At 39.0% G+C, this 14173-nt stretch overlaps 1 protein-coding gene across 7 annotated transcripts in view; it reads left to right on the forward strand.

Moving 5' to 3' along the window:
• ELAVL4 (ELAV like RNA binding protein 4) overlaps positions 1–14173 on the forward strand; it is an 81849-nt gene that overhangs the window by 28693 nt on the left and 38983 nt on the right. For all 7 annotated transcript variants that reach the window (XM_075832973.1, XM_075832978.1, XM_075832974.1 and 4 more), the window contains exon 2: positions 10506–10746. In XM_075832973.1, the coding sequence (XP_075689088.1) occupies positions 10506–10746 (241 nt within the window). The remainder of the gene's footprint in view (positions 1–10505; positions 10747–14173) is intronic.

Here is a 14173-nt window from a genome sequence, read left to right on the forward strand (position 1 = left end):
GGCGCTGTTTTTGGTGCAAAAAAGTGTATGTTTTGTCATTCTTAATGTCCTTTTTAATTTAGATCTTTGATTTAACTTTTAATGATCATTTTCATATACACCTGTATTCGACATTAATAAATAGTGAATCTTTTATTAAGGAAGATGCCATCGTCGACCCGATTTCTTGCTTTTGAGAACTCTTAGGGTATATTCACACGACAACGCCAAATATGTCTGAAATTACAGAGCTGTTTTCAGGAAAAAACAGCTCCAGAATTTCAGATGTTTTTACAAGTGCACGCGTTTTTCGTGGCGTCTTTTACGGACGTAATTGGAGATGGTTTTCATTGGCATCAATGAAAAACGACTCCAATTACGTCCCAAGAAGTGACATGCACTTCTTTGATGCGGCCGTAATTTTACGCGCCGTCTTTTGACACCGACTTCGTAAGACCCATTGCAAGCAATGGGCAGATGTTTGCCGACATATTAGAGCCGTCTTTTCAGGCGTAATTCGAGGTGTAAAACGCCTCCATTACATCTGAAAAGAGGTCGTGTGCACATCCCCTAAATGACAAAACTGCCTTCCAGAAATTTTTATGCTAGCAAATGACATAGTAATTGCTGGTGGTGGCCTCATGTGACAATACTAATGGTTAAATCGTTTCTATGTCGAAGATGTGAAATGTCGAATTTTACATTATTACAGTATGGGGTCATTTTTTCTTATCTTTTTTTTTTTTTTTTTAGATTATATCGAATATGTGGTCTTTTTTCAGATCCATGTAGTGAAAGGTGAGGGAATCTAGATATGCGGTGCGAATGCATATTACTTATAGCCACAGGGGTTCCTTCGTAGCATTGAGTTGGTTCAGTCTTTTGATCGCTGTTTGAAGAATCATGTGATCCTGTATATTTGGGTCACTAGTTGCTTGGCACTGGAACAATTTAGCACATTTGGAAAAGGAAATGCAGAACTATAAATTGACTTTATGAATACAGTGCTGTCACTGAATTAGAAAGCTAATAAGTCGATTAATATGCCGGGTCTTATATATATTATTACAAGCAAGTTGTATTTACATTCTTAACTTGCATTTTCATATATATATACACTGTAATTGTGTTTACTTCAGCTAGGAATGAACTCCTGACTCTCCAACCTTCATCGTGTCTTTCAGATAGTCATTTTACATTTTTCCTTTATATTTTCTTTTTGTATGTCTTCATTTTTAGTACAATGTATTTAATGATTTATTAGTGTTGAAAACCAAGCTCTATTTTATAGTGCATTGTGCCTGCAACGTGAATAGAAACATAGTTGGAGGGAAATGTAATATATCAGATTATTACTAACTACTACATTGTAGCATTATTTATATTAAAAAAAACTATTAAGATGGGTTTACAATAATAATCATATATTTTCTAAGCCAGTAAATTAGCTGCCTAGGTGCCCCATGACAGCAACAGAAGTCCCATAGAAGTGACAGAAACACAAGTCCCATAACAGTGACATGGCACCAAAGCAGTGACATCTGCTATGCCCCCATGACAGTTATGGTTTAACTTGGCAACTTTATTGCCTTGGTAAAAGACAGCAATAATGCAGCCATAATAGGGCCACCCGCAGTGCTCCCACAAGAACCCCAGTACAGTTACTACAGTAAAGTCTCTATTAGAGATGAGCAAATTGATTCTACATTAATCAAATTTAGTTGACATTTTTCCAAAAGTTTTGGTGAAATCCAAAACATTTGGAGTTTGCGGTACACAAATTACAGCAAACGGTGGCCGCCATTTTACAGATTAGGAAAAGGATCACTTGACCTCGGATAGGCTTCTCCATAATGCCTTGCAGAGAGCCTTCCCAAAATCCACTGCGGTTATCCCTCCCTCCATCACACCCAATCAGGAGGGGTAGGGGTAGATGACATTACTATTGCAGGCTTGGCATTAAAGAGCTTGAAATGGGTAACATAGAGTCCTCGAAGACATCAGAGAGTCAGAATGTGTTTTCAGGGCAATTGGGGCACTAGCGGTTCGCAGTGAATTTATTCGGAACAAAACTACATTCAGGAAAATAGCTCATCTCTAGCCTCTGTTTACTACCTGCTTTTCATTGTAACAAACAAAAAGAACAGGTATTGGCCCAGGCGGAAGCCCAGCAGAGGTGATCTGTGAAGGATCCTTTCTTTTAGGACAGTGGAGCTTACCCCACATGCTGCACACTGCTCATGAGTCACCAGTTGGGCACAAGTGGCCATGTGTAGCAGTGAGGGATCAGGAATTACTGGTGGTTTATCCATGGTGCTAATTCTACTTCCATGCACCCTGTTTTGGCTACGATTGATTGATTGATTGATTGATTGATTATGTTTATGTCAAATAAAAGCAGAAGACGTAGACATGTGTGGATATATACCATATATATACTAAAGGAACCATTATCCCCCTCTTATACAGGAAGACAGAAAATGCTTCTTCACATTAATATTTCATGTCATATATTTTAGGACATTCAGGCATACTACATCTACATTAGAAACAATTGAAATCTAAATTTGACATTCCTGCACTTGCCAGCATCTATTGTACCCTATATGTATATAATATGGTATTATAGGAACTTATATACCCTATATTCTATAATACATATTCTGTATCAGGTACCAGTGGACAGACCATATAGTATACATTTGAGATTCTTTTTTTGGAGGGTTTTGCCACTGTGGTAATTTACCTCAGTACCCAGATGTATAGTTGTAACAAATGGTATTTTATCAAATCTTATTCACACAATGCACCTGAATATTGTATGGTTGCTAAGGGGGCATGCTACGTGTTGTTGTTTTTTTTCAGGAAACCCTATTTGCACAACAGTGAATGTAATTTTATGACATCCCATTCACACAGCGCAGCTGACAACTGCACGGTTTTCAGGGTATGCTGCAGTTTTTAATGGATGCACCACTGGTTTCATTGCGGTGAAATCCAGGGGAAAAATCACAACAATTATAACTTCATGTAAAAATCTAATTGTGGTTTGTACATGCATTAATGTGGTGAGAGATTCCAAAAGTTCTTGGAACATTTTCTTAGTTTCTTTAAAATAAATTGCAGACTTTGCGGCATTTTTTTTTTTTATGGCATGGACCTTTCTACCTCACAATAAAGTAAAGGTGTCTGCACGGAGCCTGTACAGCGGCACTTGGAGTCCCTACATGTCCATGTTTTGGAGCCATAGGCCCCTTGTGTCCTGCTGTATGATGTTCCTTTTCTCTCAGCATTGTTTCTAGAGATACCACCATAGTACAGCATGCGGACGCACATGGGGCTACAGTATGAGCCCATATATTTCTATGGGTGCCATATTACATATCCATATAACATGAATCCATAACATGGCCGTCTGCATGAAGCTTTACTGCAGCAAGTCCCGTTAGATACATTCTTACAACTGAATCATTGAGAAAATAATACGCTAAAAATCAGAGCTGTGGATAGGCTTTGCATTACATGGGGCAAAGCTTCACTTTGCTGACCCTTCACCGTTACTAAATATGTTGGCCAAGGCAAAGTGGCTTGTTGGCTCGTCCCCCCTTCCCCAGCACCTAGGGCACACCACCACTTAGCTACGTCTCTTTCTAAATTACCTGCATTTAATGCTTTATTTTTTGTCATTTTTTTCTTGGATGCCTCATCCTCCCACATCATTATCGCTGCGTATGTGAACATAGCCTTTGTAAATTGCAAAGAATGAGCAATGTCCTGTTTTCCTGTATAGAAATTGTAGCGCGCACATGTTAGAGTAAAAATATACTTATTGTTTTATGAAACTCAATTGCCAATAGCTAAATTGTAATCACAGATAAATGTAACTTTTTATTTTGATGTATCTATGTTAATTATTCAGCCTGGCATTTTAAGTAGTAAAAAGGTATGATTCAGATTTCCTGACTGCGCCGAAAACGGAATAAATAATTCAAGTGTAAATTAGAGATCGGGGTCATGCCACAATTTAAATCATTAGCTGCTAGAATTAATTTGCTTTTTTTTTTTTTAAAGCATTCAGACACAGAATAATTTGTCTTGCCGCCTAAAAAGCAGTGTTTTGTCGGAAAGTGGAAAGAAGGGAATAGAAATTATAGCAGGCAGTGCGCAGGCTTACGTGCTTGAACGTTACTAACTGATATAAAGATTTCGCCAAATGAATCATAGTAACAAGATCAAGAAGTAAAATGACTGCACATAAGAGGATGCTTTGTCTGTAGCTGGATGACAATTTATCAATGTTGAGACAGGTTCGTCTTCAACCCTGGAATCAAACGGATGTATTGACAGAGCTGTTGATTTGTAAAGCAAGAGACACATAAATGTTTCGAAAGATAAAAGTAAATATGCCGCTTGACAATATGACGTCTCATTTGGATGGACACATGCTGATTCTGGTCTTGCTTCAGAGAGAACTTAGCATTTCACTATAGACCTTTGAATTTTCTCATTTATTTTGTAAAATTTCAGAAATACCCCAAATCATTGTTGTCAATAAGGTAATTCCGGACCCCTGTTCTGCTTGGGGATGGCAGGCATGGACTTAATGGAGGTGGCTTTGCATGTGTGAGGCGCTCTCCAATTCATGTCTACGGGAGCATGGTGGAGCTTGCTTCATTCTTTTTATAGCCCCTATAGGGAGCGGCCACCTCGTCTGGTGTAGTGGGAGTAATGGGACCACCAACTATTACACTTGTATGATATATCCTGTCAGTCAGACACTCTTGTCCATTGGTTATGACTGGTATTACAGCAAAGCCCGTTACTTTTAAATGAGGTTGAGCTGTAATGCCAGACATGGCCCATGGACAAGAATGGTGCTGCTTATCATACAGAGAACCATTCTGGGTTATGGGCTGTGTCTGGTATTGGCAGCTCCAAAAGGGTTGTATCAGGTTCGAAAAAAAAAATGCAGATTATTTTTCCTGCAGTGTATGAAAAAAAACGTGCATTTTTTTCTAACCTGATACAACCTCCAGTGTAGCTAAACGTTTGACAAACTTCTATAGTGACATGTCAGAAGTTTTCATTGGTGGGGGTCCGAGCACTGAGACCCCCACCAATCGCTAGAATGAAGCAATTGAAGCGCTCGTGTGAGTGCTCAGCCGCTTCGTGTCTGTTTGGCTTTTTCTGGAAAGCTGATGTATCGGAGTACGGGCTCATAGACTTTCTATTGAGTCCATACACGATACATTTATTTCCGGAAAAAGCCGAACAGACACGAAGCGGCTGAGCGCTCACACGAACGCTTCAGTTGCTTTGTTCTAGCGATTGGTGGGGGTCTCAGTGCTCGCACCCCCACCAATCCAAACTTCTGACATGTCACTATGACATGTCAGAAGTTTGTCGAACGTTTAGCTACACTTTAATGCTGTAGGATTGGATATGACTTTGAACTACAGATCTTATAATCCTTTGTAGCACTTCACTTAAACTGATTATTTTCAGCTTTGGTAAAATGACCTATTTGTGCTTTTTTTTTGACTGATTCTAATTAGAAATAATATAGGTTGGGATGGAGGGTAGTCACACACAGCGATATCCGTGGCGGCAATTTTATTTTTTTTAGGCAAATTTAGTCCTATAGAAAATATATTGCCCATGCTTTGTAGTTTTTCTAGGTAACGGTCTGTAAAATATGATCTTTGCATTTCCAGGTATTACCTAATATAATCCCATAAGCAATAAAACAGAAGCCCCAAAAGATCTCACTACTCACAGCCAAATTTCCCATTAGGCATGTGCCTAGGAGCGGCTATATGGGGAGTGGATTATGTTCGATGAATTACATGTAATATTGCTCTAGTAGGAGATGATTATTGTACAGGTTGAAGCTCTAGTTTAATAATAGAAAGTGTGAGTTTTGGTGTGAATTTATTAAAGAGGGAGGCAGAGCGCAAAAAATGACTACAAGCAGAGGCGTAACATGAAGCTCCTGGACCCTAATGCAAAATCTGTAACAGGGCCCCCACCTACCATGTGCCATTTACAATATCTTCTTATGTGGCTGAAGGGCACCTTAGCTCCAGGGCCCTGGTGTGAATTTTACTTCTGCACACAATATATTCATGTCCCTGCCAACAGGCTCCAGAGATGTAAATCTTGATGCTACTATATCATGTTTAAATATGGAATTTTCAGATTTTTTTGCTTTGTATACAAGGACATTTTCAAACCCAATGGATTAATCCATTAGGAAATTAGGAAGAATTGTTTTGTCTGGCCATCATGGCCGGCTTTGGTCATGATCTTCACATATGAGATTATGTCAATTTTTTTACTTCGCTTTTAACCCTTTCTTACAATATAAAACCCATATCAGGCCTTTCACATATCTAGTATCTACCATATGTCGAAGAATCAATATTCAGTACATGGAAAATCTCTCATCAAAGATCTTATAAGGAAACATAGCCCGTTTCATTATCTTTCAAAGGACTAGAATCCATTCTATTATTATATATATATATATATATATATATATATATATATATATATATATTCTTTTTTATATATATATTATATATATATATATATATATATATATATATATTGTGAGGCACATTGCGACATCAGTAGAGAAATTCTTATTTTTTGTGATTTGTATGTATTATATTAAATAAGTGATATGAACTTGCCGTATATAAATGTATTTTGCATTGACTGATGGATCTCCCGCCATCTAAATAAGGTTATTTTTAATGAGCTTCGCATGTCAGTGCACAACATGCTAAAAGACTGAAAGAAATATATATTTTCTAGATTTCATGAATCCTTCTTATGCTGAAACACCCAAAGGTCATGAGGACACTGTACAGCCTCTAAACAAACCTCCACGGATGCAATGAAGGGGTTAATAAATGGACCTAGAAATCCATATTTCAAGTAATATCTTAAGCATTCATAAGGGCACAGAACACACACTCGTATACACCAGGGGTAGTTAAGGGACCTCAATCTGTCTGAGAGGATTCCTGATATGAAGCGGCAAGCGTGAAATTAGCAGATCTGCAGAGCAGGTGCGAAGTGGCACCGAGTGTCATACACACATTGAAAGATTTCTCTTTCCACGCTAATGGAGGCTGCTTCACAAGTGCCATTAAGAGGGACTGTGGGCAGCCAAGTAAATGCCGAGGCTGCTGAAGGGAAAACCGGGGAGGGGGTGACAAGGTGACTGCCCTAAATGCAGGTGGGTCTGGATTAGACTTGGTTATCTCAATGGCTTGAATAGACCCGCCAGGGAACTAGGGAGATGTGACTGAGCTTCCATCGCTTCTGGGAGTCTTTTTCTGCATGATGTATGACAGCAAACCAAAGGGCATTTACTATTTCTGGGAAATGAGAGCAGTCTGTTACTGTGGGAACTTTACTTCACAGAATACGGCCTGAAGTCAAAATCATTCCTCTTATACAATATGACATGGTTTACAAAATTCATCTGAATGTTCTTATTATAAGTACCTTTTTGTAACACCTATACAACGGTGTATGTATATAACATGGGGTTGTACGTTTCGTAGAAATCATTTTGATGTAAACTATTGGGGAGCTCTTTATGTAGAGTCAGGGGACATCATATCATATGTGCAACTGTGCATCGGGCCTGAAGGCAAGGGGGCCCACCATCACCATAAAAAAAAATATATATATATATATATATACACACATACATATACCCACATATATACAGAAGCATAGCTAGGTTTTTCTCAGGCTGGAACAAAGAGTTTACTGCCCATGTCCTGTATCTAATTGCCCTGGCCAGGTATCTTGTTGGCACTCCCCCTGGCACCTGGGGCAAATGCCTTACTAATTCCCCTAGCTATGTCCTGGAGTTGTGTTTTCTACTAGCTTAGTTGATAAAATTATATCCTTGGTTCACAGTTTCTGGAGGATTGTGACTCAAAAGAGAAATTTGGTTCTCCAGAGAAGGTTTGCCTGATAATTAACCGAGAGACGCCCTATGATGATGACTTTGATCTTGGAAAATTAACTATTGGACATCAAGTTGCCCACAATGGTGCCCTCTAATTCTATGTCCGTCACTGTGTAGAACCTCTATCTTCTTGCCTTTGATGGTCTTTATACTCACGCTTGGCTCCATTTTGACATAGTGTGGGTAATATTTACTGCATACAACTTCTTATGGAAAACTTAGACCTTCATGGCCTAGAACAACATAGATCACTGTACTTAATAGTTTGGATTGGAGTTGTGTCATATAGAGATAGTCAATGGGGATTAATGTTTCCAATGACATAGAAGTGTAGCAGTTCTGGAAACTCTATATGTAATATTAATTATATGAAGTGAAACGTGTTTCCTATTTAATGCTATTTATTACCATGTAGGATCTCAGTACTGTGTTATTGAGCTGGTTAACATTCATATGGACTCGCCTGCTTAAAGGAATAGCATTTGTGTATGTAAAAATATTCATAATGTATATATTAGTTTTGTAGACTACCAAGCAAATGATCTATTAATGCCATCTACAAGCCAAGTGAACATAAGTCATCTAACAGTTATCTTCAATAGATGTTGCATTATAGGTAATGGTCCTATACAATGGACCAGTCCTGAATTAGGGACCAGTGACTAAAGAGCCACTATTGGGTTACACTTCCTAATACATATGGTTGTATGAATGAGTTTAGATGTAGACAACCCATACATGTCAATGTGACATCAAAGTCCTGTCTAGAGCTGTAGGGACCAGTCATGTTAATTAATCCTTTTTTGCTCCATTTTATTTTTTCTATTTATAGTTTTACTTGTATTACAGGGAGCTCCATAGCTGAACTCCTCTACTGCAATGTATATGCCTGCTGACCTTCATAAGACACAAATAACACCAAGATAATTTTAAGATGGTTAGGATGGAACTTGTAAAATATTATTGGGCTGTCACAATTGGGACCATTTTTATGTCATTATGTCAAGGCACACCTACAAGTGTACAATCACATGAAATGCATATGAGAAACCTAAAAAAAGGAAAATAGCCATATTAACGGCAAGGAATACTCGAAAAAATAGCCACTTTTTCACTATTTTATCTTTAAAACCCCAGAAGATCATTCATTAGCAATTTTTGGACTTACAACTATTCACACAACAGATACCCGGCGCTTAGTAAAGTTACTTAATGTGAGATAGTCCAACAATCTGCTCCACTGACTGCTCAAGGCAAAGTCTATTACAGTGCCCCTTAGTCTAGGGGCGTACAGAAGAGGCACTGTCAGTTGCCACGCCGTTGGGATGGGCTTGCCCCTGTTGAACAGTATAATGGTGCCTTTATATGCTTCGATAATGCGTACGATTCAACTAATCTCGATCGTCGCTTACCATCATTTCATAGCCAAAAACTTGATCGCAGATCTTCAGTTATGCAAAGATCCGCAAATCCCTGTGTGTAAGTGCAATCACCCGATGGTCTGGCAATTAAACCACCATCTAGACTTTGGTGGCTTGCTTCTGTACCATGTGACTACGATACAATTTATATACATAGATATCTTTAAGACCAGTAGCAAATAGTTGCGCCAGCGAGATATTGCCCAATCAAATGCCTTATTAAAGTGTGTGTAACGACACCATTTCCAACAAAACCGCTTTACAACAGAAGAAGAGCAAGGCTCCTAAACGCATTAAATAAAGCAAGTATAAGTCAAATTCTGCTCCCGCATAAGTATGAATAGTCAGGTCATTCATTGTTCTCTGTCTTTTCACATTTAATCAACCCCATGCCGCTTCTTACATAATATTACCTTATTATTGTTTATGTGGCTAGATTTCAAGAAGATACTAAAAAAACTTCAAGGTCTTTTCAGTTGTACTTGGGAAGGTCTGCATATTCAGTAGAGGCCATTTATTTTTATCACAGATTGTCAGGGAAAGCGCAAAAAAAAAATGCCTATTGGTTTGTGTAGAATTAATGCTGTATTTGCATTTCCGCTCTGTGGTTATATCTCGCAGACAGTGCATTGTGCTGATTAGCTGTATACTCTTCCTCGGGGGCTCTGGACTTACAATCATTTGCATGAGAATAGTTTATTAGTAGCCCAGGAGTAGGTTACATATGAGAAAAGCAAGAGATAAACAGATGATTTACAAATCATTGGGTTAAGTAGATTGAACTATATATCTGCATGCAACATATTGTCAAGGTTACTTTCTCCCAATGGTTTGGATCAGATCATGACCCTCGTTTGGTTGCTGAAAAACACTGAGTTGACTTTAATAGAAGCATAAGCAAGGGTTGATGGAAAACCACAATTTCCCATATTAATAGACTCTTCAACACAGTTCTAGGTGTATCTTATGTCTACATAAAGCAGAGGCAGCCATACTGTCTAGCAAGCCTATGTCTCTCTTGGTTGTTATATATACTAGTCTATGAAGTTCCTACCAATGTACGTCCTCGTTTCTTAAGTCACAGCTAATCCTTTTCATATTTTTCATTGCAGATAATTAGCACGATGGAACCTCAGGTGTCGAATGGCCCAACTTCCAATACGAGCAATGGACCATCCAGTAATAGTCGAAACTGTTCTTCTCCTATGCAGACAGGGGCAGCTACAGATGACAGCAAAACTAACCTCATAGTCAACTATTTGCCGCAAAACATGACGCAAGAAGAGTTCAGGAGTCTGTTTGGAAGCATTGGAGAGATAGAATCCTGCAAGTTGGTGCGGGACAAAATCACCGGTACGTGTAAACTGTTTGCTTTCTAATTTCTTATAGGTGTTTTCAGATATGCGTTACATGGACCGGTAAGTATTGGATTAACAGATATCTGTAAGCACTAGCATATCTGCTATAGGGGGAGGCCATTGCTTGGTGCCATACCAGTCCTATTCATTGATTCCCAAGTTAATATAGTGACTGTTTTATAATGCGATTCTATCTACTACAAAGAGCAAAAATTAGGTAGGGTAAAACTTAAACCTCGTACTGACTCCACAGTACAGAGACCTCACAGTGCTTCTAATCTTGGGAAAGGGGGGGGGTGGCTCTAGAATAAGAAGAAGGCTACATTTTGAGTACCTCCACCCCTTTTCCACAATTTGACTCTATGCGTCCTCAGCGCACTCTTAAAGGAGTCGTACAAGATTAGGAAATGATGGCTGCTCTCTTCCAAGAACAGTGCCCCATCTGTCCACAGGTTGTGTGTGGCATTGCAGTTCAGTCTCATCTTCTTCAATGGAGCTGAGCTGCAATACCGGAAACAACCCATGGACAGGTGTGGCGCTGTTTTTGAAAGAAGGCATCCATGTTTTTATGAACCTTTACAACACATTTATAAAAAAAGAGGACAACAATACGTTGAGGATATACGTAAGACACATGAGAATTTTTGGCTGAAAGTTATGACTTATAATAATTATAGTAGTTATATAATAGTATATAGTTATAACCACCAGCCCCCCCCCCCCCCCATTAACAGTCATGGTTGGTTTAGTTGGAAGTGTATGTTAGTTTTCCACAGAGGAGGAAGAGGGAGTAGTCGTTTAGTCATTGACTCCTCCTGCACAAGAAATGAATTAACCAAATAAATACATCAAAGAGCAAACTTCACATGGGGCACTAACAAATCTCATATACTTTAGAGGATGCCACTAGAAATGTTCAGTCTAAGGCCTTATTCACACAAACGTGTTATACGTCCGTGATACGCGCGTGATTTTCACGTGCGACGCACGGACCTATGTTAGTGAATGGGGCTGTTCAGACTGTCAGTGATTGTGCGCTGTGCAATACTCACGGCATGTCCTATACTTGCCCGTGTTTCGCGCAGCATGCACCCATTGAAGTCAATGGCTGTGTGCAAATCGCGCACGGCACACGGAAGCATTTGATTCACGCTACAGCTGGTAAAGAAGAAAAGGGAAACATAAAATCCCCTCCTTCTTTAATGTGTCGTCACGTAAAAAGGGAGTGTCATAATGATGCCGGCTGTGTGAAAATCACGCAGCCACGCACCATATACACGTCACACTGAACTTTTGCGGGCGCAAAACGCAGCGTTTTTTGCGTGCGCAAAACGAACACGTTCGTGTGAATAAGGCCTAATATATATGGCCACCTTAGCTCTTATCTCAGACAGTGGGAGCACTGTAATAAAATAGTTAATCTTTTTTATATTGTGCAAGTCAAACTAGCGCTAAATGCCGAATATTGTATTTCAGAAATGCTTCACCTGCAAAAAAAGGGAGGTTTTAAAGGTTAAGTTGCTTGTAACAATTTAGATCTTAATATTTTTGTGCTAACTCCATCCTGAGAGTGAATGCAATTTTATTTGTAACAGTTGCTGTATCCAGTAGAATATAGCAAGAATATAACAAGGCTGCGATGTGCCTCAAATATCCAGATTTTGGGTTTATCTTGATATTACATGAGTCACAAAAGGGAACTGAATTCCCTATAATCCATCCATATGTCATAAATTCTCTAACATGGTGTTATTGTCTAAATTGCCCTGTTTGCAAGCTAGAGTAAAGGCCCTTTTACATGGGCCAATTATCGGGGAGATGAGCGTACACCCAACGCTCGATCCCGATCATTGCCCTGTGTAAACAGGGCAACGGTCAGCCGATGAATGAGAAAATGCTTAATCATCGACTGAACGTATGAGAGTCACAGTGACCCAAACAATGGACATGATTCTTGAGATTAGCATGAGCCCCCAAGCCTAGTGCGTCCTGGCATCTGCCCAGTTTGCCTGGTGCCGACACCAGCCATTCATAACATGGTTACAGTCGACAAACTAGCATTAACAGGGTGAAAAGAAAATATCAATTCCCAGTAGCCCTGCAGATTGGTCCCTCTTAACATATGAAGAAGTCCCTTTTTATGCCATTGTTTATTATATTGTACTAGTGCAGGTACATACACCTTTAGGTCAATAATTTAGGAATTCAGCTGTGTACCAAGACCGTAGTTGCCATTCTCACTTTTTCTTTGGTATCATAAAGGGAAGAGTAATAAGATTTATACTTTTACCTAATATGAGAAGTGAAGGGACTCAGCCTGACCTGATGGGAATGACGCATCCAGGTCGTTCCCTCCGACCCTCTATTAAAATAAATGGCCACAGCACAGGTCACACATAGAAACATCAGATGCAATATTCCTGAGCCAGGTAAAAAAAAAAAAAAAACATCAGTCATTTCTAATTGACACAAACTAAAAATTTTGGTTACTTTGAGTCAAACAGGATTCCCATTGAAAACCAATGGGTTCCTTTGCAACATTGGTTTCTCTCCAGCCCTTGAGAGGTTAATGGCTGGCATAGGAAACGTTCATTTTGTCTGGATTATTTATGAAAATGTTCCACATGTTTTATAGATCTTGGGACTAGGAACGAGAACACGATGCTGTGGGGGCTCTGCATTGTACGATGATTTCATTATGAGTGGTTTAATGATACCGTTAATTTGCAGATATTTTGGAGAACAGGACGTAATTCCCATTTTGTCCCTTAACAGACGTATTTTAAATCCCACCTGCTGTGAGCGAAGCCTGTGACCACCACGACTACATAAAGATTAATATTCTGAGTAATAATAGACAGGGATAAGTGCTCTATCAAGAGAAAACAAATGCATAAATAAGACGGGTCCGCAGTCAATAGTTATGATTCATATCGGAGATTGTCTTGGAAGATGGAACAAGAAAGAAAGACACAATGTAGCCATAAAGCGAGCTCATTATTACTTTCATTTCCACAACGTAATTAATTCTGGCTTTTTAAATTAACAATAAAACTGGTCCCTTCAGGATCATTGCAGTTGTTCAGAGGCCAAGAAGGAAAAAGATAAACTTTCTTACCTGTTCAGCAGAAACTAGATGATTAAATGAGGTCACAGTCAAATGAATGGGTGCTGGCTCTGTATAAACCTGCTTAAAGGGGTCGTCCACTTTCAGCAAATTAACATTATTTTTTTTTAAATATAATTTAGTTATACAATTTTTCACTATACTTTCTGGATTCATTCCTCACAGTTCTCAAGATCTCTGCTTGCTGTTTTTTCAGTAGGAACATTAATTGTTTACTTCCAGTGGATATAATTCTGTCCATGGTCATGTGATGGACACAGAGGTGCTGGGATCATTAGAAGACACATCTCTGATA

The sequence above is a fragment of the Rhinoderma darwinii genome, chromosome 7 (assembly GCF_050947455.1).
Source record: "Rhinoderma darwinii isolate aRhiDar2 chromosome 7, aRhiDar2.hap1, whole genome shotgun sequence".
Lineage (NCBI taxonomy): Eukaryota > Metazoa > Chordata > Amphibia > Anura > Rhinodermatidae > Rhinoderma > Rhinoderma darwinii.